This window comes from Lactuca virosa, chromosome 7 (genome assembly GCF_052849685.1).
Source record: "Lactuca virosa cultivar CGN04683 chromosome 7, Lactuca_virosa_CGN04683_v6, whole genome shotgun sequence".
NCBI lineage: Eukaryota > Viridiplantae > Streptophyta > Magnoliopsida > Asterales > Asteraceae > Lactuca > Lactuca virosa.
In genome coordinates this window covers 108,513,205-108,536,894 of record NC_136432.1, presented here as the reverse complement: position 1 = coordinate 108,536,894, position 23,690 = coordinate 108,513,205, and the positions used below count along the sequence as shown (strand labels likewise).

The following is a 23,690-nucleotide window of genomic DNA, read 5'->3' as shown; positions in this document are numbered from 1 at the left end:
GTTCGAGTGTCGTTTAAATTTTACTTATATATAAAATTGTATATGTATATAAATATAATAGTTATTTCATCAGTTTAACTACTTTTGTAACATGTTGAGCAAGGGATTACATGCAAACATGGTTAAATACACATTCAGAAAGTACATATAAATTATAATAGGTATAATTTATACATAGAACAATAATTCATGATACAAGTATACTAGAATACACAGTCTTACAAGAAACTAGGGTTTTGATACAGAACAAATCAAGGTTTACACTTATCAAATACATGTTTGGAATACTAAATCAAGAACATACTGTCAATCATTTATTTCAGAATGATTGGGTTTTGATTCAAGAACATACGTGTTCGGAATACTAAACCAAGAACATACTGTCAATTATTTATTTCAGAATGATTGGGTTTTCATAACTAATACACATGTAACGTTTATATGCTTTTTATGAGACATTCAATTCAGGTTGTTTAATTCATTTTAGACAACATAGGAACAGTCTGACATTATAACCAGAATCTCCAGCCAGGGATCGAAACAAGTGTGTGTAGATCTATATCGGGATTGACAACCCCGCACTCAGGCTGCTAGCTACAGTCAGGCATACACGCCGATGAGTGGCAATTGTTATCAACAGTTTAAACGCCCACAAAACGTTTGTTTCAGGCCATCCTTCATAGTATGGTTATAATAACTCATTAAAAAGATATTAATGATACGTTAGTGTATAAACAACTAAACGAAAGAACACCTTCAAAGTACCAGTTTACAGAATACAAAATACAATGGTTCAATACAGTTTTCAATAACAACTGGTGGAGCTAGGCACACTCTCAGTACAAGTTTTTCATAAAGGAATACAAATACAAAACATTGATACAAAGTGAACGTTTTTATGGGAATAAAACTACTTTTCATATACAACAGAAAATATAGAAATTTTTTCTTGAACAATTTACATATACAAGATATAGAGACATCCTTTAAACATAAACACTTATGCACTCACTCAACTTTATGTTGATACTCTCTTTTCAAATTACTTGTATTCTCAGGGAAATAATACACAGGTACTCCCCGAGCTTTATGAGAAGATGGAGCTATGTTGAGTCAAATCTTCTTTTGTATAACTATATTTTGGTTCAATATACAATGATTGAACACATGTAAATACTTATACCTTTTAAATACAATGGTTGTTTGTACTTTGATTACTATGATGCATGTGTTGTGATACTACAATTGAAGTCCTCCACCCCAGGACGTTTCCGCCGTCTGGTTTGGGGGTGTGACAGATTGGTATCAGAACATTGTTTATAGTGAACTCAGTATATCAATCCATAAAAGATATACAAACTATAAATACATCGGGGCAATGAGCTCTGACTACAAGTATACTTTTTAAAGATTTAAGTATTTTTATAAGAAGTATACTAACACTCATACCTACAAGTACAGTATCACAGTCATAAGAACATACTCATACTTACAAGTACAATATCACAATCATAAGAACTTAAAAGTATTTGGATGTTGAACACTATAGTCAAACCTGGGCAGTTATGTAATCATATCTGGAATTAATATAGCCTGATCAACTATATTGATTTGAGATATGACCAACATGTGTTTGGGAGTGATAGTGGTGTTGCGACATGTCTAAAACTTACCATGCATATACAGAAGAACTATAGAACAGAACACACAGATTAAAATACTACGGAGAGTATTTTACTAACCTTACTTCTAATACAGAACCTATGGCTGAACCCAATTTACCGGGAGACCCCTACAATCCACAGAATGCAGGCTGGATCACAGACTCAAACGAAGAACCCTTAGAGGACAGCGATTCAAGTGGTACGGATACAAAGCCACAAGTCTGCAACCCTGGGGAGGGTCCCCTGAGGCAAGAGGAAGCAGAACCCATACCCGAGTGGGGCCAATACATAAACTATTGGAGTCGACAAGATGGCCAACGCCCTCCTTACGGAATGGCACGAGGTTTCTATAACATCTCTAGAGTAGGAACCGCTGAGAGAGCTCTTCCAGTTATAGTAAACCGAATAGCCTGGCAGTTCGATCAATCAAGGATGTCGATCAATCGAATCCTAGAGGTGAATGCGGCTGCGCAGGCTAACACTGCAGACATCCTTCGTCTTGACGAGATGCAAGATGACACCCAACACCATACCGAAGCCCTTCAAAGGCAACTTAATGCTGCTGAATCAGAGATAAGAGAACTGAGGGAGCATCAAGATGCCCAAGAAAGGCGCTGGAAAGCACAAGATGAAGCGGAACCTAGCAATCGTCGTAGAAACCGTCGCAAGTAGTGTTCGCACTACTTCTACTTTCTACCTTCTATATCGAATGTATATACTACTTTTCACGATATGTACAAACCGAGTATCAATAAAACAATAAGCACTTTACTTCAACAAGAGTTAGTACAATTCTCATGAACATCTTATTCCAAAGTTTTGGATCACAGAAATGTTCTAGTGTTATTTTTCATGCTTTAACTACGACCACGGAAATGTTATTTTCGGTAGGTCGGTTTGATGTCGACACTTTCTTAGTGTTGGGGTATATTATAATCCTGCTTTAAGGTCAAGTTTTCTGGACCTTATACACTTAATATACCAATACAGTCGACATGTACATTCATACTCTTTGAAAAATAACCATTCAATTTCATATTATCCTGTTGTAAGTTGTACTTGTAGTGGATTTCTATTTCCAATTCTTTGTGAAATTCATGTTGAATTAAGTGTTTAGTTCAGAGATATCAAATTCATATTCATTCTTGATATGTCACTATCTTTTTATCTATTGACTTTTATAGCAAAAGATGACTCCTCGTAGAAATCCAAGACATATCAACACCAATAAAGCACCGACGCCACCCCCACCACCACCTCCTCAATTCGACCACGCTATGTTTCAAGCGGCGGTCACGGCAGCTGTAGCGGCTTCCATGTCTCATATCCATACTCCTGGTGTTAGTGGGTCGGGAGTCGGGGCACATCCTTCCAACCATGGCGAAAGTCATGGGCATTCGCGAGAATGCACTTATAAGGATTTTTCTAATGCCAAACTCAGGACCTTTAACGGGACTGGGGGAGTTATGGCACTAAGACAATGGATTGACAAGACGGAAGCAATCTTTGAAACTTGCTCCTGTCCTGAGGGTAGCAAAGTTAAATTTGCTGCCTGTACTTTTTCTGATAGGGCTCTAACGTGGTGGAATGGCCACATTAAGTCACTTACTCTGATAGTGGCTAACTCCATCAGTTGGGAGAGCCTAAAATCCATGTTAATGCGGGAATACTGTCCGCGGGGGGATATTTAGAAACTGGAGCAAGAACTATGGGCTCTTACAATGGTTGGTTCTGACATATCAACCTATACCAGTAGGTTCTGTGATCTGGCAATACTTTGTCCAGATATGGTTCCTATGGAGAGCAAAAAGATTGAGAGATATATTTGGGGTATGTCGCCCCAAATTCAGTCAAGTGTTTTAGCTTCAAAGCCTATTACTTTTGACAGTGCCAAAGAGCTGGCACAATCTCTTATCGACCACGGAGCCCGTCAAAACTCTGTGGTTTCTACTCCAGAACAACCCAAGGAGAATAACAGCAACAGCAAGAAGAAGGGTTGGAATAAGAGGAAGGGCAAATCTCCTCTGGAACCGGCAAAGAAGCAACAAGTAGTGGCAGTCCATGCTACTACTGTACCTGCTACCATACCCGCTGTTATACCTGCTGCTGTCCCTAATAACCTTGCACCAACTAAGCCCTATGCTGGTACCCTCCCTAAATGCAACAAGTGCAATTTTCACCACAACGGAAATTGCCGGGAGATGCAGTGTCGTAACTGCAACAGGAAAGGGCATATTGCCCAATTCTGTAGAATACCACCCCAACCACTTAACCAATTACCTGCCGCTGGAGTAGGCCGAGCATGCTACCAATGTGGTCATGTGGAGCATTTCAAGAAAGAGTGTCCAAAAGCTAGAAATGTCGGTGGAGTTGGGAGGATTTTAGCACTGGGTCATGAAGAAGCGGTGGCAGACCCTGCTGTGGTCACGGGTAAGTTCCTTCTCAACAATACTTATCCATGCATTCTATTTGGTTGTGGTGCTGAGAGGAGCTTCGTGAGCCATAATTTTAAACATCTACTAAACCAAAACTCCCAACCACTAAATGAAACGTTTACAGTAGAAATGGCTAACGGGAAATCTGAATCCACCAACGATATATACATAGGATGTATCCTTACCTTGAATGACTTGTTTTTCCCAATAGACCTTATGCCGGTCTCTATCAAAAGTTTTGACATCATAATAGGTATGGATTGGTTGTGCCCCAACCATGCCGACATCCTATGTTATGAAAGAGTTATTCATTTGAACTTGCCAACTAACGAAACTCTTATTAACTATGGCGACAAACCCGGAACGAACCTTCGGATCATTTCTTGCATCAAGGCACAGAAGTACCTTCGCAAAGAGTACTGTGCTTTCTTAGCTCACGTCGTAGACAAAAAGCAAGAAGTAAAAGATATCGCGAGCATTCCAGAGGTTTGTAACTTTCCCGATATCTTTCCCGATGATCTTCCAGGAGTACCTCCCGAACGACAAGTCGAATTCCGAATCGACTTAATCCATGGAGCTACCCCTGTATCCAAATCCCCCTATCGTCTTGCACCTTCTGAAATGCAAGAATTATCCAGCCAACTTAACGAACTCCTTAGTAAAGGTTTCATAAGACCAAGCTTCTCACCATGGGGAGCACCGGTTTTGTTCGTAAAGAAGAAGGATGGATCATTCCGCATGTGTATAGACTACCGCGAGCTAAATAAACTTACCATCAAAAATCGATATCTTTTACCTCGCATTGACGATCTGTTCGACCAACTTCAAGGTGCGAACTACTTCTCGAAAATAGACTTAAGATCCGGGTATCACCAGTTACGGATTTTGGAGGAAGACATTCCCAAGACCACGTTTAGAACTCGTTATGGTCATTACAAGTTTATAGTGATGCCATTCGGATTGACGAATGCACCTGCTGTGTTCATGGATCTAATGAACAGAGTGTGTCGTCCATTCCTGGACAAATTCGTCATAGTCTTCATCGACGACATCCTTATCTACTCAAGGAGCAAGGAGGAACATAGCCTACATCTTCGTCAAATATTACAAACCCTTATCAGAAAAACTCTATGCGAAGTTTTCAAAGTGCGAGTTTTGGATTAGGAAGGTTGAATTCCTAGGTCACGTGGTCAGTTCTGAAGGAATACACGTGGACCCTTAAAAAATCAAAGCAATTGAAAAATGGCCAGCACCAAAAACACCTACAAAAATCCGTCAATTCTTAGGTCTTGCTGGCTACTATCGCAGATTCATCCAAAATTTCTCCCGAATCGCTAAACCGCTTACCACCCTGACGCAAAAAGGTGTGACTTTCAGTTGGGAAGAGAAGCAAGAAGCAGCATTCCAAACGCTCAAACAAGACTTTTGCAGTGCACCGATCTTGTCTCTACCCGAAGGGACATAAGACTTTGTAATGTACTGCGATGCTTCAAATAAAAGGCTTGGGTGTGTACTTATGTAAAGAGGAAAGGTTATCTCCTACGCCTCACGACAACTTAAGACGCATGAAGTCAACTATACAACACACGACCTTGAACTAGGAGCGGTGGTATTTGCTCTGAAGATCTGGAGACATTACTTATATGGCACGAAATGCACAATATTCACGGAACATAAAAGTCTACAGCACATCTTCGATCAAAAAGAGCTGAACATGAGACAACGACGATGGGTGGAGCTACTGAACGACTACAAATGTGAAATTCTTTATCACCCTGGTAAAGCAAACGTAGTAGCTGACGCCCTTAGCAGAAAAGAATACTCGGGTCGCCGAGTAAAGTCGTTGACCATGACAATCCATTCACATCTGTCCACAAAGATCAAAGAAACTCAACTTGAAGCCTTGAAACTCGAAAACGTAGCAGGTGAAACTCTGAGAGGAATGGATAAGAACTTCGAAGTCAGGAATGATGGAGTCTATTATTTCGTGAACCGGATTTGGACACCAAAGTTTGGTGGTTACAGAGACGTGTTTATGAATGAAGCACACAAAACCCGATACTCCATTCATCCAGGTTCAGACAAGATGTATCTGGACCTTAAGAAACTATATTGGTGGCCTACATGAAGGCCGAAATCGTTACCTTTGTGGGCAATTGCCTTACTTGTGCCAAAGTCAAGGTAGAGTACCAGAAACCTTCAGGTTTATTACAACAACCTGAAATCCCTGATTGGAAGTGGGAGAAGATTACAATGGATTTCATAACCAAATTACCCAAGACTTCGGGTGGTTATGATACTATTTGGGTAATCGTCGGCAAATTAACCAAATCCGCACACTTCTTTCCAATAAAAGAAACCGACAAGATGGAGAAACTAACCCGAACTTACCTCAGGCATATTGTTAGACTGCATGGTGTACCGATATCTATTATTTCGGACCGAGATAGTAGATTCACCTCTCGTTTCTGGCAGTCTTTACAAAACTCTTTGGGAACTAGGCTGGACATGAGTACAACCTACCATCCATAAACCGACGGACAAAGTGAGAGGACGATTCAAACACTAGAAGACATGTTGTGAGCTTGCGTGATAGACTTTGGAAAGGCATGGTATATTCATTTACCCCTTGCTGAATTCTCTTATAACAATAGTTATCACACTAGCATAAAGGCTGCTCCATTCGAAGCCCTCTATGGCCGCAAGTGCAGATCCCCTCTGTGTTGGGCTAAAGTGGGTGACACGCAGATAGCTAGAGGTCAAACTCCTGACAGTGCTCTCACTGGTCCGGAAATTATTCGAGAAACCACCAATAAAATCGTACAAATTCAGGAGCGACTTAAAGCTTCCAAAGATAGACAGAAAAGCTATGCTGACAAACGGAGAAAACCCTTGGAATTCCAGGTTGGTGACCGCGTCTTGTTAAAGGTCTCACCCTGGAAGGGCATGATACGCTTTGGAAAGCGTGACAAATTGAATCCAAGGTACATAGGACCCTTCGAAATTCTTGCTAGAATTGGTCCTGCAGCTTACAAACTTCGACTACCCCAAGAACTAAATAACATTCATCCTACCTTCCACGTTTCGAACTTGAAAAAGTGTCTATCTGACGAGACTCTTGTGATCCCACTCGAGGAAATCTAGTTAAACGAGAGCCTCAACTTTGTGGAAGAACCCGTAGAGATTCTAGACAGGGAAGTTAAGAAAACCAAACAAAGTCGTATCCCGATAGTGAAGGTTCGCTGGAATGCAAAACGGGGACCTGAATTCACTTGGGAACGGGAGGATCAAATGAAACAGAAATATCCACATCTTTCTCCCTAGTCTATCTGAAATACTAATTTCGAGACGAAATTCTCTCTAACGGGGGGATAATGTAACAAATCGTTATTTCGAACCTATGTAATAGTATAGTTCAATGTGTATTTTTTTTTATAATAATAAAGAGAAATTTTAGCATAATGGGTATATTTACATAATTGACCCTCAAAAATAAATTATTTAATAATCTCGATTGGGATGAACCAAGTGATATAGATTGTAACAAGGTTTCCAAAAACATAAAGAACACTAAAATCCGAGTTATAACGAAGAAGTTATGACCAATCGAAAATCCGCGACAAAACCGACAAAACACTATTCACTGTAAAAACTGAATTTTCAATAAAAGGCTTTTTAGCCTTAACAATCTAAATGAAAGTTGTAGGTTATGTTAAACCGAGAACTTTCATAAAAAGAACGGCAAAATCTGACTTCGTATGAGGAATTTACGATTTTTCTAAGTTTCAGTATAGTAGTGTACAACTAAAAACTCGAAATAAAGATCGAGTGATTTTTAGCCGACACAACCTAAACGAGAATTGAAGGTCTCGTCGGTAGTAGTATAACGGTAAAAAGACAGACAAAAACGGACGTCAGATGAAGAAGTTATGAAATTTTAACGGATTCTCGTCCCGGTCTGTTTAAAATAATAATATTAAAAATAAAGTCAAAATTACCCGACGAAGTCTAAACGAAAGTCGTAGAGTATGATTTTACCTACGTGTGCATATAAACAACGCCAAAAACGGAGCTCATATGCGAAAGTTATAATTTTCGCAAGTTTTTGGCACAAAAATAAAGAAAAATAGAAAAACCGGGCAATTTCGCATGACACGTCATCGTCGCACGTGTCGGCTGCTGATTGGACCGAAGCCTTGCGTGGCACCTTCTGATTCGACCAACTCCGCAGTCCAGTCATCCTCGGACAACCTCGCATGAGACACCCCGGAGATGCCCCTCGGACACCCCCCTTCGCATGTGCCCTTCTCCTACTGGACCGAAGTCTGGTCCAATCCGAGCCTCCCACCTGCGAGCCTGCTGTCCGAAGTATGCCACTCCTTCGCCACCTGTCCGACACGCGTCAGCCTCGCATGGCCTCGGGTCCGAAGCTGCGGCCTATATAAGGCATGCGAGGGCTTCCGAGAACTTTACACTTTTTACCCTAAAATTCACATTTTTTCACATTTTCCACTTCCATAAACTTATACACTACCCCTAAAGCCCCGGTATCAAGTCTCGAACCCTAAGCAAGCCTCGAATCCCCGAAATTCCCGAGAAGTAACCTCTCTCCTGTCGTAACTCTGCCCGATTTGAGTCGGTTTCTCGACAAATAAACTCCTTTTCGTGAAACGAAACTCTGTCCGATTCACCACCTATCAAGTGAGTTCATACCCCCGTATTTTCATAATTTCTACTGTTTTAAGGGGGGGAATACAAGCATAACACAAGAACTTTGTGTTATAAAATCATGATTTCAAATCATCATAAAACAACATTAAATCATTAAAAATACTCAAAACATTAAACTCTTTTATAAACTTATATTGTTCCCCAAAATTCATATTTGTATATATATATATATATATATATATATATATATATATATATATATATATATATATATATATATATATATATATATATATATATATATATATATAAATGAGATTTAAAATACTTAGGACTGATAACTCATTCTGAGTCCTTTTCCTTGTTTGGATGTGGGCTTAAAGTACCGGTTATTTGTCCGAGTGTCGTTTAAATTTTACTTATATATAAAATTGTATATGTATATAAATATAATAGTTATTTCATCATTTTAACTACTTTTGTAACATGTTGAGCAAGGGATTACATGCAAACATGGTTAAATACACATTCAGAAAGTACATATAAATTATAATAGGTATAATTTATACATAGAACAATAATTCATGATACAAGTATACTAGAATACACAGTCTTACAAGAAACTAGGGTTTTGATACAGAACAAATCAAGGTTTACACTTATCAAATACATGTTTGGAATACTAAATCAAGAACATACTGTCAATCATTTATTTCAGAATGATTGGTTTTTGATTCAAGAACATACGTGTTCGGAATACTAAATCAAGAACATACTGTCAATCATTTATTTCAGAATGATTGGGTTTTCATAACTAATATACATGTAACGTTTATATGCTTTTTATGAGACATTCAATTCAGGTTGTTTAATTCATTTTAGACAACATAGGAAAAGTCTGACATTATAACCAGAATCTCCAGCCGGGGATCGAAACAAGTGTGTGTAGATCTATATCGGGATTGACAACCCCGCACTCAGGCTGCTAGCTACAGTCAGGCATACACGCCGATGAGTGGTAATTGTTATCAATAGTTTAAACGCCCACAAAGCATTTGTTTCAGTCCATCCGTCATAGTATGGTTATAATAACTCATTAAAAAGATATTAATGATACGTTAGTGTATAAACAACTAAACGGAAGTACACCTTCAAAGTACCAGTTTACATAATACAAAATACAATGGTTCAATACAGTTTTCAACAACAGCTGGTGGAGCCAGGCACACTCTCAGTACAAGTTTTTCATAAAGGAATACAAATACAAAACATTGATACAAAGTGAACTGTTTTATGGGAATAAAACTACTTTTCATATACAACAGAAAATATAGGATTTTCTTGAACAATTTACATATACAAGATACAGAGACATCCTTTAAACATAAACACTTATGCACTCACTCAACTTTATGTTGATACTCTCTTTTCAAATTACTTGTATTCTCAGGGAAATAATACACAGGTACTCCCCGAGCTTTTTGAGAAGATGGAGCTATGTTGAGTCATATCTTCTTTTGTATAACTATATTTTGGTTCAATATACAATGATTGAACACATGTAAATACTTATACCTTTTAAATACAATGGTTGTTTGTACTTTGATTACTATGATGCATGTGTTGTGATACTACAATTGAAGTCCTCCACCGCCGGACGTTTCCGCCGTCTGGTTTGAGGGTGTGACAAGCAGTGGCGGCACCTGTGCCCGCCACGATAAGGATTACCGATGGACGCCCTGCTAAGGCGGAAGATCCAACAGTGAAGAGCCGTGCATTTCAGCTGACTACCGAAGAGGCACGCGCAGGGCCAGATGTTGTGGCTGGTACGTGATTATTCTTCCCTGCTCTATGTATCTGTTTTGCTTATGTGTATTATATGCTTGTATAAGGAACTTTTTGGTCAATGGTATGTCTACTCATGTCTTGTTTGATTCGGTTGCAACCCGATCGTTCGTATCTCTTGCGCTTAGCAAGAAGTTCCGGGAAGCGCCGGGAACTTTGATTCCCTGCTCGAGGTGGAGATTGCGGATGACCACACCGTTAGTGCTACGAGGGTGTATCGGGACTGTGTCCTGAATGTATATGGTGAGAGATTTCGAGTCGACCTAGTCCCGATACTGTTGCGAGGACTGAAAGTAATTATCGGAATGGATTGGTTGGGGGCCAATGGGTCCATGATTGACTGCGAGCATCAGTTGGTGAGGGTTCGAACCCCAAGTGGGGGAGAACTGGTGATACATGTTGATAGGGCATCGTAAGGACCGACCCTCTGTTCGGCTGCAAGGGCTAGGCCATTCTTGCAGCAGGATTGTATGGGTTTTCTGGCATATATCTCGGATACAAGGGTAGAGATCACGACGGATGTAGGCAGTGTGCCTGTTGTTCCGGACTTTCGGGACGTTTTCCCCGAAGAGTTACCAGGGGTGCCTCCGGAGAGGCAGGTGGAATTTCGCATAGAATTGGTGTTGGGTGCCGCTCCGATAGCAAAGACACCATATCGGTTGGCACCACCTGAGATGCAAGAGTTATGTACACAGCTTCAGGAGCTGTTAGACCGAGGGTTCATTCGTCCAAGTAGTTCCCCGTAGGGAGAACCAATCCTTTTCGTGAAGAAGACGGATGGCTCCCACAGGATGTGTATCAATTATAGAGAGCTAAACAAACTAACGGTGAAGAACCGTTATCCGTTGCCAATGATCGATGATTTGTTCGATCAGCTGCAGGGTGCGTCTTGGTTTTCCAAGATTGATCTTCGGTCGGGATACCATCAGATGAGGATTCGGGATGAGGATATACCGAAGACGGCTTTCAGGACTCGGTATGGGCATTATGAGTTTGTGGTGATGTCGTTTGGGCTCACCAATGCCCCAGCAGCGTTCATGGACCTTATGAATAGGGTGTGTAGACCGATGCTGGATCGGTCGGTGATCGTTTTCATTGATGATATCTTGGTCTATTCTAAGACCAGGGAGCAGCAGGAACAACACTTATGGGAGGTGTTGAAGACCCTAAGGGCGGAGAAGTTGTATGCCAAGTTCTCCAAGTGTGATTTATGGCTGCGAGAGGTACAATTCTTGGGGCATATCATCAATCAGGAGGGTATTTCGGTTGATCCAGCCAAAGTTGAGGCTGTGATGTGGTGGGAAGTACCAAAGAATGCATCAGAGATTCGTAGCTTCTTGGGTTTAGCGGGTTATTATCGGAGATTTATTCAGGACTTCTCCAAGATTGTTGTGCCATTGACACGGCTAACCAAGAAGAATGTGACATTCCGGTAGGGTACAGATCAGCAGTTGGCCTTCGAGACCTTGAGGCGGAAATTATGCGAGGCTCCGATCCTTTTTTACCAGAGGGATTAGATGATCTGGCGGTGTACTGTGACGCATCGATTTCTGGGTTAGGTGTGATACGGATGCAAAGAGGGCACGTGATAGCATATGCCTCGCGACAATTGAAGCCTCATGAGGCAAATTACCCTACTCACGATCTGGAACTGGGGGCAGTGGTGTTCACCCTCAAGATTTGGAGGCATTACTTGTATGGAGTGCGGTGCACCATTTACACCGACCACAAGAGTCTGAAGTATTTGATGGACCAACAGAACCTTAACATGCGACAGAGAAGGTGGTTGGACGTGCTAAAGGACTATGATTGCGAGATTCTATACCACCCAGGGAAGGCCAACGTAGTGGCCGACGCTTTGAGTCGTAGGACGATAGGTTCCCCGAATAGATTGAGGGAGTAAAGAAAGAGAACTGGAAGGTAAAAAGGATCCGAGGGCAGTATCCTTTGTTTGTTAAGGATAGACGAGGCCTATTGATGCAGTGTGGTCGGATGTGGGTACCGATGACTGGGGGAGTGAGACAAAGGATATTAGAGGAAGCGCATAAGTCCAGGTTCTCTATACATCCAGGAGCTACAAAAATGTATAGGGACTTGAGGTTTAGTTATTGGTGGCCATGCATGAAGCGGGAAATTGCTTGGTTTGTAGAGCGGTGCTTGACCTGCAGGAAGGTCAAAGTCGAGCATCAGTGGCCTCATGGTAAGGTCCAGCCGCTACCCATTCCCATGTGGAAGTGGGAGGAGATCACGATGGACTTCATTACGAAGTTGCCAAGGACGGCGAGGGGTGTGGATGCCATATGGGTGATAGTGGATAGACTGACGAAGAGTGCCCATTTCATTCCGATATCAGAAAGTATATCCGAGAGAAGCTGGCGGATATTTACGTGCGTGAGGTAGTGGCTAGACATGGGGTTCCTGTGTCAGTAGTCTCTGATCGTGATGTTCGGTTCACATCCAGGTTCTGGAAGAAATTCCAGGAGGAGTTGGGCACTCAGCTACATTTTAGCACTGCGTACCACCCCCAAACCGACGGTCAGAGTGAGAGAACGATCCACACACTGGAGGATATGTTGTGGGCATGCGTGTTGGATTTTGGAGGGAGTTGGGATACGTATCTCCCACTGGCAGAGTTTTCGTACAATAATAGTTATCATGCCAGCATCGATCGAGCTTCGTTTGAGATGTTATATGGTCGAAGGTGTAGGACCCCGGTTTGTTGGGATGAGGTTGGACACCAGGTCATGGGAAGCACTGAAGTAGTGCTCAAGACTACTGGGTTGATTCAGCAGGTGCGCGATCGGTTGCTGGTCACCCAGAGCCGTTAGAAAAGCTATGCCGACCGACGGCGATCAGATCTTGAGTTTGAGGTGGGGCATTTCGTGTTGCTGAAGGTGTCGCCTTGGAAAGGGATCATCAGGTTTCGGAAGAGGGGGAAGCTGGGGCCTCGGTATATAGGCCCGTTCAGGATCACGGCCCGGGTGGGCAAGGTAGCATATCGCTTGGATCTGCCAGAGGAGCTTAGCCAGATTCACAACACGTTCCATGTGTCGCAACTTCGGAAGTGTGTCACAAATGAGGCTGCGGTTGTCTCATTGGGAGATATCCACGTGGATGAGAGCTTGAACTACATCGAGAAGCCCGTTGCCATCTTAGATAGGAAGACGAAGGCTCTTCGGAATAAGGAAGTAAGACTGGTGAAAGTGCAATGGCAACATCGGAAGGGCTCCGAATGGACTTGGGAGCCGGAAGAGGAGATGCGAGAGCATTACCCTGATTTATTTGGGTCAGCACACTTCGAGTACGAAGTCTAATTCAAGTGGGGGAGAATTGTAACACCCGATTCAGGTATTGGCTGGAAGTTGACAATTTGGAGAGGTTCATGCATGGACTCGGCGAGTTGGAGGACCAACTCGTCGAGTAGAGTCGGGTATCTGGAACATGGGACGGAGGTGACTCGGCGAGTCGGAAGGGTCGACTCGACGAGTCCGAGCTGTTTAAAGAAAACCCTAATTTTGGGGTTTGCCCCCTATATAAACATTATTATCCGCCCCAGTAGCCTCCCTTTGCACCTTAGAAGAACGTTTACGGCCGCACACCCTCTTGTGAGTGAAGTAAGATCAATTGGAAGGTTATCCTTGAGATTTTAGGAGGGATTCCAATCTTGAAGAAGAATTATCAAGGGGAAAACACTAGACCTAGCATCTAGTTCGTCGTGGGCATTGATTTGAGTTATGAATCTGTTACCTTAAGCATAAATTCTATTTGAGAGTTGTGACCAACTTTGAGGAAATGGAAGCAAGCCTAGATCTGGACCTATCACATGGATATGGTTCCAGATCTGGACCTTTATAGGTCCCAATTATGATAAAGTTTCACCTTTTAGTGAGCTCATTCCCTTCCCATGCATGGAAACCTTGTTGAAGGTTAGTTTTGGTGATTATGGCCATGAGAGGCCTTGCATGCACGTAAAGTTTGCAACTTTATGTGTATTCCACACTAGTAGAGTATACATCTGAAGTTTGGGGCCTGGAGTCCCACTGGAAGAGGCCGTAAACATAATGGACTAATAGGGACTCGGTGAGTCGTGCAAGAGACTCGGCGAGTCGAGAGGGTTTCTCGTGTTCGGCCAAGAGTGTACGGCCAAGAGTGTACGGTCAAGGGTGTTCGGCCAAGGGTTTACGGTCAGAGGTGTACGGTCGTACACACCAAGGAACTCGACGAGTCCCTCGGGTGACTCGGCGAGTCGGAGAGTCAAGCAGGGAACCCGACGAGTGATTGATTGTACTCGACGAGTCAAGGTCAATATGGACTGTTGACCTTGACTATAGACTTTGAATTTAACCAGGGTTAACCCTGGGGTATTGATGGGACTATGCTGAGATATTTACTCATTGATTATAAACAGTTTGGGAAGAGCAGCACAGGCATACCTGAATCCAGTTTGCTATTTCAGCCTTTGAGAGGTGAGTCTTCTCACCATACCAATGGTTCTAAGGCACCAAGGCCGGCCCATTTTGCGATAGTTGGATTACTTGTTATGTAGAGGTGTGATATGTATTTATGCATGATATGTGGTAGAGATAGCCTTTGTGGCTAACGGTAGAGATAGCCGTATGGCTAATGGTAGAGACGGCCTTATGGCCAATGGTAGAGACATCCTTCATGGCTGATGGTAGAGATAGCCTTTATGGCTAACGGTAGAGATTGCTTCATGGCTAATTGACATGTGGTATGTGGTAGATGTAGCTTTATAGCTAATATGATATATGGTTTGTGTGGGGTATGCTCTGGGGGACTCACTAAGCTTTCAGCTTACCATTTGTGGATTTGTTTTAGGTACATCGGAGTCCAAGGGTAAAGGCAAGGCGTGATGATTTGGCATGCACTCTATCTCTCTTTTCCGATACGGGTTGGGGGACACTCTAATGTTTTGAAAATAATAATGTTGTAATGATGGTGGTTCTGAAAACAATTATTGGGATTTTTCATGTTTTACGAAATATGGTTGACTAATTAAAAATGAAAATTTTCTTTGTAAAAATTGGGTCGTTACATTTCAAAGTCTAATTTTTTCCCAAAGTCATCTTCAGCACAATATCCCTAACACCCGTGATATTTAGGCTTTTGTTGTTTGCTAGTCTAAAATTCGTAATATAGTGCCTAAAATTATGCATTACACTTTTGAAATGACTAGCATGAAATGATGCACCATAATCCATTATCCATGATTCTATTTAATTTTTGACACAACAAATAAGTGCATCATCATGGAAGTCTGTTGCCACATTAAACTCCCTATTGCCTTGGTTTGTTGGGGTTTAGGTACTGATTTCTGATGTTACCATTCTCCTAGTAATTCCAATAGGTAATAAATTGATGTTCTTCAACTAACCTCTTTTCCTTGACTTTGATCTTCTTCTACTGTTACCATATATGTTTGACTTTCTCTCATTTCCCCGGTGCTCAACACACTACTAGAGCACCCCTTCACATTCTTTTAGGTATTGTGTCTTGCCAATACAGGAAACTATCATTCTCAAAAAGTTCATAGGTTCAGTAAGGATAGAATATGATGTGTTTAAGTTAATAGGTTTGCTACAATGTACGTAAGATATATGTGGAATCCTTAGTTTCTATACAAAAGATGTTTCTGAATAGTGGGTGGACTGCAACATTCATTGACACATTGGAACATGCTTAGTTGATATGGGGTACTAACACTTCCCCAATTTGTAGAAAAAGAAAGGATGTGAACCAACCATTACTGATGCACCTTTGTTTTTGATTCTAAAATATTAAATCCTAAACCCTAATCCAAAATTTTCAAAGCAACTATTAAAAATTAGAACAATCTTTTTCCTTGATAATGAAGCGGACACAAACATAATCAACCGCCCAAAGGAACTTGAGAGGTTAGAGAAACTCGAAATTATGGATTTAAAGAAAAATTCGAGAATCAAATGGAATTTGGGAGGGATAAGAATTATGGTTTCCTCAATGGGATAGTGAGCTCGAAAAAAGAGAGCATTTATGTATTAAGTATTCAAAGATTTTGTGTGACTGGCCCAAAGCGGGTCAAAATACTATTTTTGGTTTTTTCAGACCTCATTTCAGGAGTAATAAATTTCTGATAAACAAAAAATATGTTGGAAATCCTAGTTCTTAGGATGAACAAAAGGCGACAGTTTGAAACTTTGGAAATGACAAGGTCACTGTGTCCAATGTCTTCAACTTTCGATTCATAAAACAATTCTAGAATATTAGCGGGGAAGATGTCTTCAAGTTTGCTTAAGACTTAGAGAAGTATCGATCCTTAATGGCGCTTGCAATGTGTCAGGTATCTCCCGCGCTTCTAAGGTGAAAGATCCTCGCTCATTAGGTGATTACCGTCATATTAAACTAATTAGTTGTATAGGTAAAATTATTTCTAAAATCCTATCGAACCGACATAAATGGTGGTGGGGACAATGATCAATAACAAACAAACTACCTTCATAAAAGGTAGAAACATAGTGGATGGTCTTGTAATGTTAATAATGTGATTTCCTGGAGGAACAAAGTAAAGAAGAAAATGTTCATCCTCAAGATGGATTTCAAAAAGGCATTTTATTATGTAAATTAGGACTTTTTAGTTGACACCTTAATGGGAATAAATTTTGGAACCAAATGGCAGGCTTGGATCCATGACATCATCTATACGGCTAGAGTACTCTTGGTGATTGTGAATGGCTCTCCCACTAAGGAGTTTTCCATGAGCAAGGGAATTTGTCAAGGGGATTAATTGTCCCTTCTCATCTTTTTTCTTGCAGTAGAAGGTATGAATGTTGTCATGAAATAGGATAAATATAAGGGTTTGTGTTGTGGTGTTGTAACCAGCTAACGGTGTTGGTGTCTCTATTATCTAGTACGTGAATGTCACTTTATTTCTTGGGAATTGGGGTGATGAAAATGCCTTGAATCTTATATGAATCTTAAGATGATTCCAGTTCTAGTTTAAAGGTAAACGTAAGCAAGAGGCAACTTATTGATATTGGGACGAATAACCGTGAGTCCGAAACTTTGGCAAGTAAGTTTAAATGTAAAAGTAGGGACCTTCCTTTTGCTTGCTTGGAAATCCCAGTTCAAACTATAATGTATGAGTCAAGTCATTGGCTTCCCCCAATTGAAAAAATTGAATAGAAGCTTTCATCTTGGACATCGCACGTCCTTTCTTTTGGAGGGCAGCTTCTGCTTTCCAAAGCGGTGTTGGGGAATCTAAGGATATACCTCTTATATCTTCATAAGGCCCCGATCAAGGTGATCCAAACTCTTGAAAAGATCACAAATGAGCAGGGCCGGTCCAAACGTATATGGGGCCTGGGGCGAAAATAAAAAAAGGACCCTTAAAGACAAATATCATAAAGATTCAAAAAAAATCATTTATTCTTCACTATAAACACGTACAATTAGCAATAACAAGCAAGCCAAATTGTTTATCTTTTGAGCTGGTTTGAGTTTGAACTAACTTTAGGCCCTAATCATTTAGGTATTAATTTTTTTTATATATATAGCCCAGAAATTTTGGGCCCCTGAAGACATGGGCCCTGGACGGTCGTCCGGGTTGCCCACCGTCATGACCGGCCCTGAGAATGAGATAAGAATGATGTAGGACTGGCCTAGGAAGATTGCAAATAGTAGAGAGCTTGAGGAGTTAAATTATGTTATTGGTAAGTGTTTGCATGTCACATTTAAAGGCGGTAGAGATTTGTGGCGTTGGGAGCTTGACCGACAAGGGTCTTATTCAGTTGCATCCTTCATGAAATTCTTGGATAGCTATGTTGCAGGATTTCATGCGATGACCAATTGGAACTAAATCACTCCTTTGAAAGTAAACATTATGGTTTTGAGTGCGAGGCTTGGTAGACTCCCGAATGTAATCAACCTAATCAAATGTTGAATCCAGAATATATCGATGTTTTGCCCCTTTTGTAATGAGAATGAAGAAACTGAATTTCACATTTCTTTCAGTTTGCAAAATTATTTTGGAGGTGCATGGCATGCTGCACTTTTTTTTTTTTTTTGGAAACGGATCGTGCTGCACTTAGGTTGTGTAATCTATCCAAGGCTTGAACCTTGGCACTGTAACCCCCCCCCCCCCCCCTCTTAGCCCATTGCTAGTCCCTTTTATGTTTAATATAGTTTGCCGTTTTAAAAAAAATAGTCAATAATAAATGTCTTTGTTTTATATATTTCGGTTGAACCGGTCCATATTTTCTTGCTTCACTTGCAAGTAGAGAGAAAACTAGATTGATCGGCAAAGGAAATAAGTCAAATAACAATATAACTCATTTGAAGTTGACAGGGATTCTGGAATTTGCTCGGAAAGAGTTGTTCCTTAAATATTGCAACAAATCACTGTCTTTAATTTCTTCTCTCAAACCTTGTGAATGTTCAAGATTTTTACAGTTAACATGTCAACAAACTTCAAGCCGCCATCAATCTCTATATAATATAACATACAAGTCTAACAAATACAATTACTGCATGCACAATATGGAGCATAAGAACTGCAGTCTTTCCTTGGTGTTTTTAGCTGCCATGCTTGGTGTTTATTGCAGGATTGACTTTGTGAAAGCATCTATAGTAACAACAGAAAAAAGTTTTACTCCAGAATTAGCATATTCAAAACATGGATTCAGAAAAGGGATGATGAGTAGAGTCATCCAAGATACATCTAGCCGCAGGAGAAGATCTATCCAGGAGCTAGGTGATACTGGACAGGGAGATGTATGTGCAGGTATGTTGTTAACATTTGACAAATGTTTCTGATAGTCTAGATAAATAAATTCTATACACCTTATATGCATATTACACTTCAAAAACATAGAATTATAAAATTGCAGTAATTAATGAACAGATATGCAGTAACAAATTGTTGGTAGAGTAAAAGTGTACAACTATTTTTTGAAACGTGGATGACCACTTAAAAAGGTCATATAAACATCAAAAGGGCCTATTGGTTATCACTTGGATTTAATTAATGACTCCAAAATCGAGAGATGTCTAGTTCGAATTCCACCACAGACTCGATTCAACCTTGGATGACCTGCCGTTAAAGAAAAAAACTGTTCACATTTAAATGCGCGCATATATAAATTGTCTAAATACCCATGCCTTTAAGTTTGAACTATTTTCAATCTACATCTTTATTAGTTTGACACATACATAAGCGTAAACTTTTTAATTATTTTCAGGAATTTATTAGTGTGAATTATATTACTTTTATCAGCTTATAATGTTAAACTATGTCTATGCACTTGTAAGTGTGAAAGAAATTTATTATTTATACACATCATTTATCTGTGGTAGGAATTTTTTTTTCGAACAGCTATATATCTGTTGTTGTGTGAGTTTAAGATAGATGTTTCACGATTCTTTTGGAAACTACAAATATGATACACCATTCTCTGAAATTATAATTACCGGATGTAGAAACTTCATGATCCATCAATCTATGCAGAAACTTCATATAGCTAGGATTTTTAATTTTTAAAAGTTTAACCTTTCCATTGCACTTCGTTCTCTAGCAAAAACCAATAGGCCAAAAATTCTGTAGCTTAAGATTTTTCAGTTTGGGTTTGGTCTAGATCTAGATATAATAAATATAATGCTTCCTGGGTGGGTAGGCTATTTTAACTAAAAAGATAATAAAGATTAGCTAAAATATTACAATACCAAAAGCTTGAGAAGGAATCTATTATTTAATATGTTTCTGTTTACTTGCATACATAGACAACAATAAAGAAAAATCATGCGAGTTGACTCCGAATAGGATAACAATATCTTTACGTCAGCTGTGACATCCTGTGTCATACTTTAAGTCCTATTAGAAAAACCATCCTCAAATGACAACTTCCAATAGCTAATGCTAAGTCAATTCTATCAAGTACAAAATCTCCTACAAAAAACTTGTAATTGATGTTGTCGTTATCGTTATTATAACATTAAGTATATACAAGTCTTCTTTATATATACTGTTACAATTTATTTAGTTTTTTCTTATTCATACCAATTCTGAAGAGTTTTATGTTGATTGCAAATAAAAGACATTATAGGGCCACAATGGAATATGTCCAAGAAACTAAAAAGTCCATGTCCAACATTAGTAGTATGGGTGCCAAAGAAAGATGGCTTCACTGAGTTTGTAAAAGTGAATGAGAAATCAAAAGTTGAAGGTGGATTCTCCATTGCCATATTCTGCCATGCATTAAATTTATTACCATATACAGTTCAACCCATCTTCAGACCTTTCGTTGATGACATGGGGAAAAGTAATGGCACCTATTATCAACTTCTAGAGCACATTGAAGGCAAGGTAAATTTTTCAGAACATATCTATTCCATGCACACACATTTTAAAAATTCATACATACCTTCAACATATGCAACCGAAAACAAAAAAGTAAGCACCCGCAATGCATAGTTTAATGATAAAGTTGAATGACGTTGAATGCCTACTTGACATCCAATTGATTAAATTCAATCATAGTCGGTGGCTATTTAAACATTTTTCTTTTGTTGGGGGCACTATTGAGTTTTTTTCAAAAACATAAAGGACCTTACAAGTAAATTTTAAAATAATTAGTATTTATATGTAGTTTTTTTAGCCATTGGCGACATGAGCCATAGTAGGATACAACATTAGGTTCGATGGATATGGAGTTCAATGGCCAGCGATACTCTTCTGTGTGAAAAAAAATTCAATAAATATAGAGTTCAATGTCATAAATGATTTTTTTTAATATGTTATATTAACTTTTGTTATGGTAGGAAAAAATGTGGTAGAGTTGTATGTAACTTACAAAATAATTATCAGCTGAAATAGTTGTTACTTTATAAGCTGAAATAGTTCTTACTTTATATATTGCAGACTTGTGAAGCTGTCGCAGGTGATATAACCATTCGAGGTAACAGAGCTCAAATTGTTGACTTTACAATTCCCTACTTGAATTCTGAAGTTTATGTGCTTGTGCATGCTGCTCACGAATGGAACCAAACCCTATGGACTTTCTTAAGACCTTTTACATGGCGACTCTGGATCACAATAGTTGTTGTATGTATCTTCACTGGGGTTGCACTTGCAATTTTAGAATATCGGGAGAATAATCCTAGTTTTTCAAGCCCAATCTATACCCAACTCATAATGGTCATCTGGTTTCCTATATCGACATTCTTCTTCCACGAAGGTACTTATTTTGAGATATATTGAAACTTAAACTCTGAACAAGAATTTAATTATTTTTCAAATGTCAAATAGTTGTTGTGGATTCTATATAAAATAACGTGAAATAAATGGTTAGTCATCATGTGTTTTTTTGTTGATGGAATTCAAGTTTTTTCTTTCTTTTAGAATCTTGTTGTTCATGGATCCACCTTAAAAAAATCAAATGTTTTTAAAAGCACATATTTCCTTAAATATGGGTTAGTATATATATCACGTGAATAGTTAGGAAACAAATTAACGAAATGAAGCTATGTTTCTATGCAAATAATTTATGGATCTTTATCTTTTGCAGGAAAGATAAAAAATAAGTGCTCCAAAGTTGTGCTTGTGATCTGGCTAAGTATGATTTTCATAGTTATACAGATTTTCACCGCTACTTTGTCCTCATGGTTAACTCTAGATCAACTACGTCCTAGATTGCCTCCATCTTTTGAAAATGCTGGATACCAAGATGGTTCCTTTTTAAAAGATCTTATAACCGAAAAATACAATTGTTCTGGCAAGCAGCTTTTACCTCTCAAAAGCGTTGAAGAATATAAAAGTGCTTTGACCAATGGCAGCGTAAGTGCTATTGTTGATGAGCTCCCCTACATCGAACTCTTTCTTGCTAAGTATGGCTCTAAATACATGAAGTTTGGACCAATAAACCAGGAATCTGGAATTGCATTTGTGAGTCTCATACTATATTTAATCTACTGGATCATGTGATTTTACTAGCCTTCTACAAGATATATAAAAGAATAAATTCACATGGATTACAATATAATATTATAAATTCCCTAACTGCATGACATGTTTAATATCTCAGGCGTTTCCACGTGGATCTCCTTTATTGCAGGACTTTTCTAGGGGAGTCATTAATGTCACAGAAAGTGAAACTATGATGAAAATGAAGGAAAAATATCTTGGGTTCTCTCCTGCTGATAAATCACAGCCTAATCAAGCCCCACCACAAAGTCTTGATGTTCAGAGTTTTATTGGATTGTTCATATTCATGGGGATTGTTATCATAGCGGCTATTGTCACATCAGAAATTTCGATTATGCGTAGAAACAAGAAAGTCCTTCCTATAACATCATCAAGTGATACATAGATCCATTTATAAAATTACAGTACGTGGTGGGGCCAACCAATGAGAAGAAACAGTTATCTAAGCTGCAACATGCATGTATTTCAAGACGAATTCTGGTTAAGTTCACTTTCATTTGCAAAAGTTGTGTTTCTTTCGCATCAAACATGGTACGGAAGATCCCTAATTATTGAATAGCATGTATATATTTAAGTATGTGCATAAATACAATTGACAATCATATTAGTCCTTGAATGATTGTGTTTAGTGATGTATATTAATTACAAAAGTTAAATTGCAATTTAGTTGTTCCTGATTTTCCAACGAGTGCTACTAGTCAAACTTAAAACATTACGTTTTTTTTTCTTTTAAACTGATGACAATATTATGAAAAGAGAAATTAAATATGTTCCTACCTAATAATGACATTTGTAACATTTAATCCTCATTTAATGAAATTTAATGATATTTTAGGATACTAATATAACACATGTCATCATTTAAATGGATAGAAGGATTGGTAGAAACAAAATGTAGGATGATATTTAATTTCTCTTATGAAAAAAAGGGCCTAACAAGGCACTAGATATAAAGACTAAAAAAAGTCTACAACAAATCGTTACATGCAAGTAATGAATTATTTCACCAAGAAGTTCAATTAAGAGCAGATGTTTTCAGCATGTTGGATAATTTCGAATATGGGACAAAATTGCACTCGGGTGTATTTTGGAAAAAAAAAC

General features: G+C 39.3%; 1 protein-coding gene across 1 annotated transcript; it reads left to right on the top strand.

Moving 5' to 3' along the window:
* Window positions 1–18,958: 18,958 nt before the first annotated feature.
* On the top strand, window positions 18,959–23,251 carry LOC145123371 (glutamate receptor 3.1-like). The gene is made up of 5 exons (XM_079058584.1): window positions 18,959–19,394; window positions 20,704–20,972; window positions 21,528–21,843; window positions 22,174–22,550; window positions 22,690–23,251. Exons 1-5 carry the CDS (start codon window positions 19,142–19,144, stop codon window positions 22,972–22,974), a joined length of 1,500 nt encoding a protein of 499 aa, XP_078914710.1. The 5' UTR covers window positions 18,959–19,141; the 3' UTR covers window positions 22,975–23,251.
* Window positions 23,252–23,690: the final 439 nt, after the last annotated feature.

Bases quoted from the DNA above. Each gene is read 5' to 3' on its own strand.
- LOC145123371 (XM_079058584.1), top strand. From the start codon at position 19,142: ATGCACAATATGGAGCATAAGAACTGCAGTCTTTCCTTGGTGTTTTTA. The intron at 19,395-20,703 runs GTATGTTGTTAA...TGCAAATAAAAG, and splicing joins ACAGGGAGATGTATGTGCAG to ACATTATAGGGCCACAATGG. The intron at 20,973-21,527 runs GTAAATTTTTCA...TATATATTGCAG, and splicing joins TAGAGCACATTGAAGGCAAG to ACTTGTGAAGCTGTCGCAGG.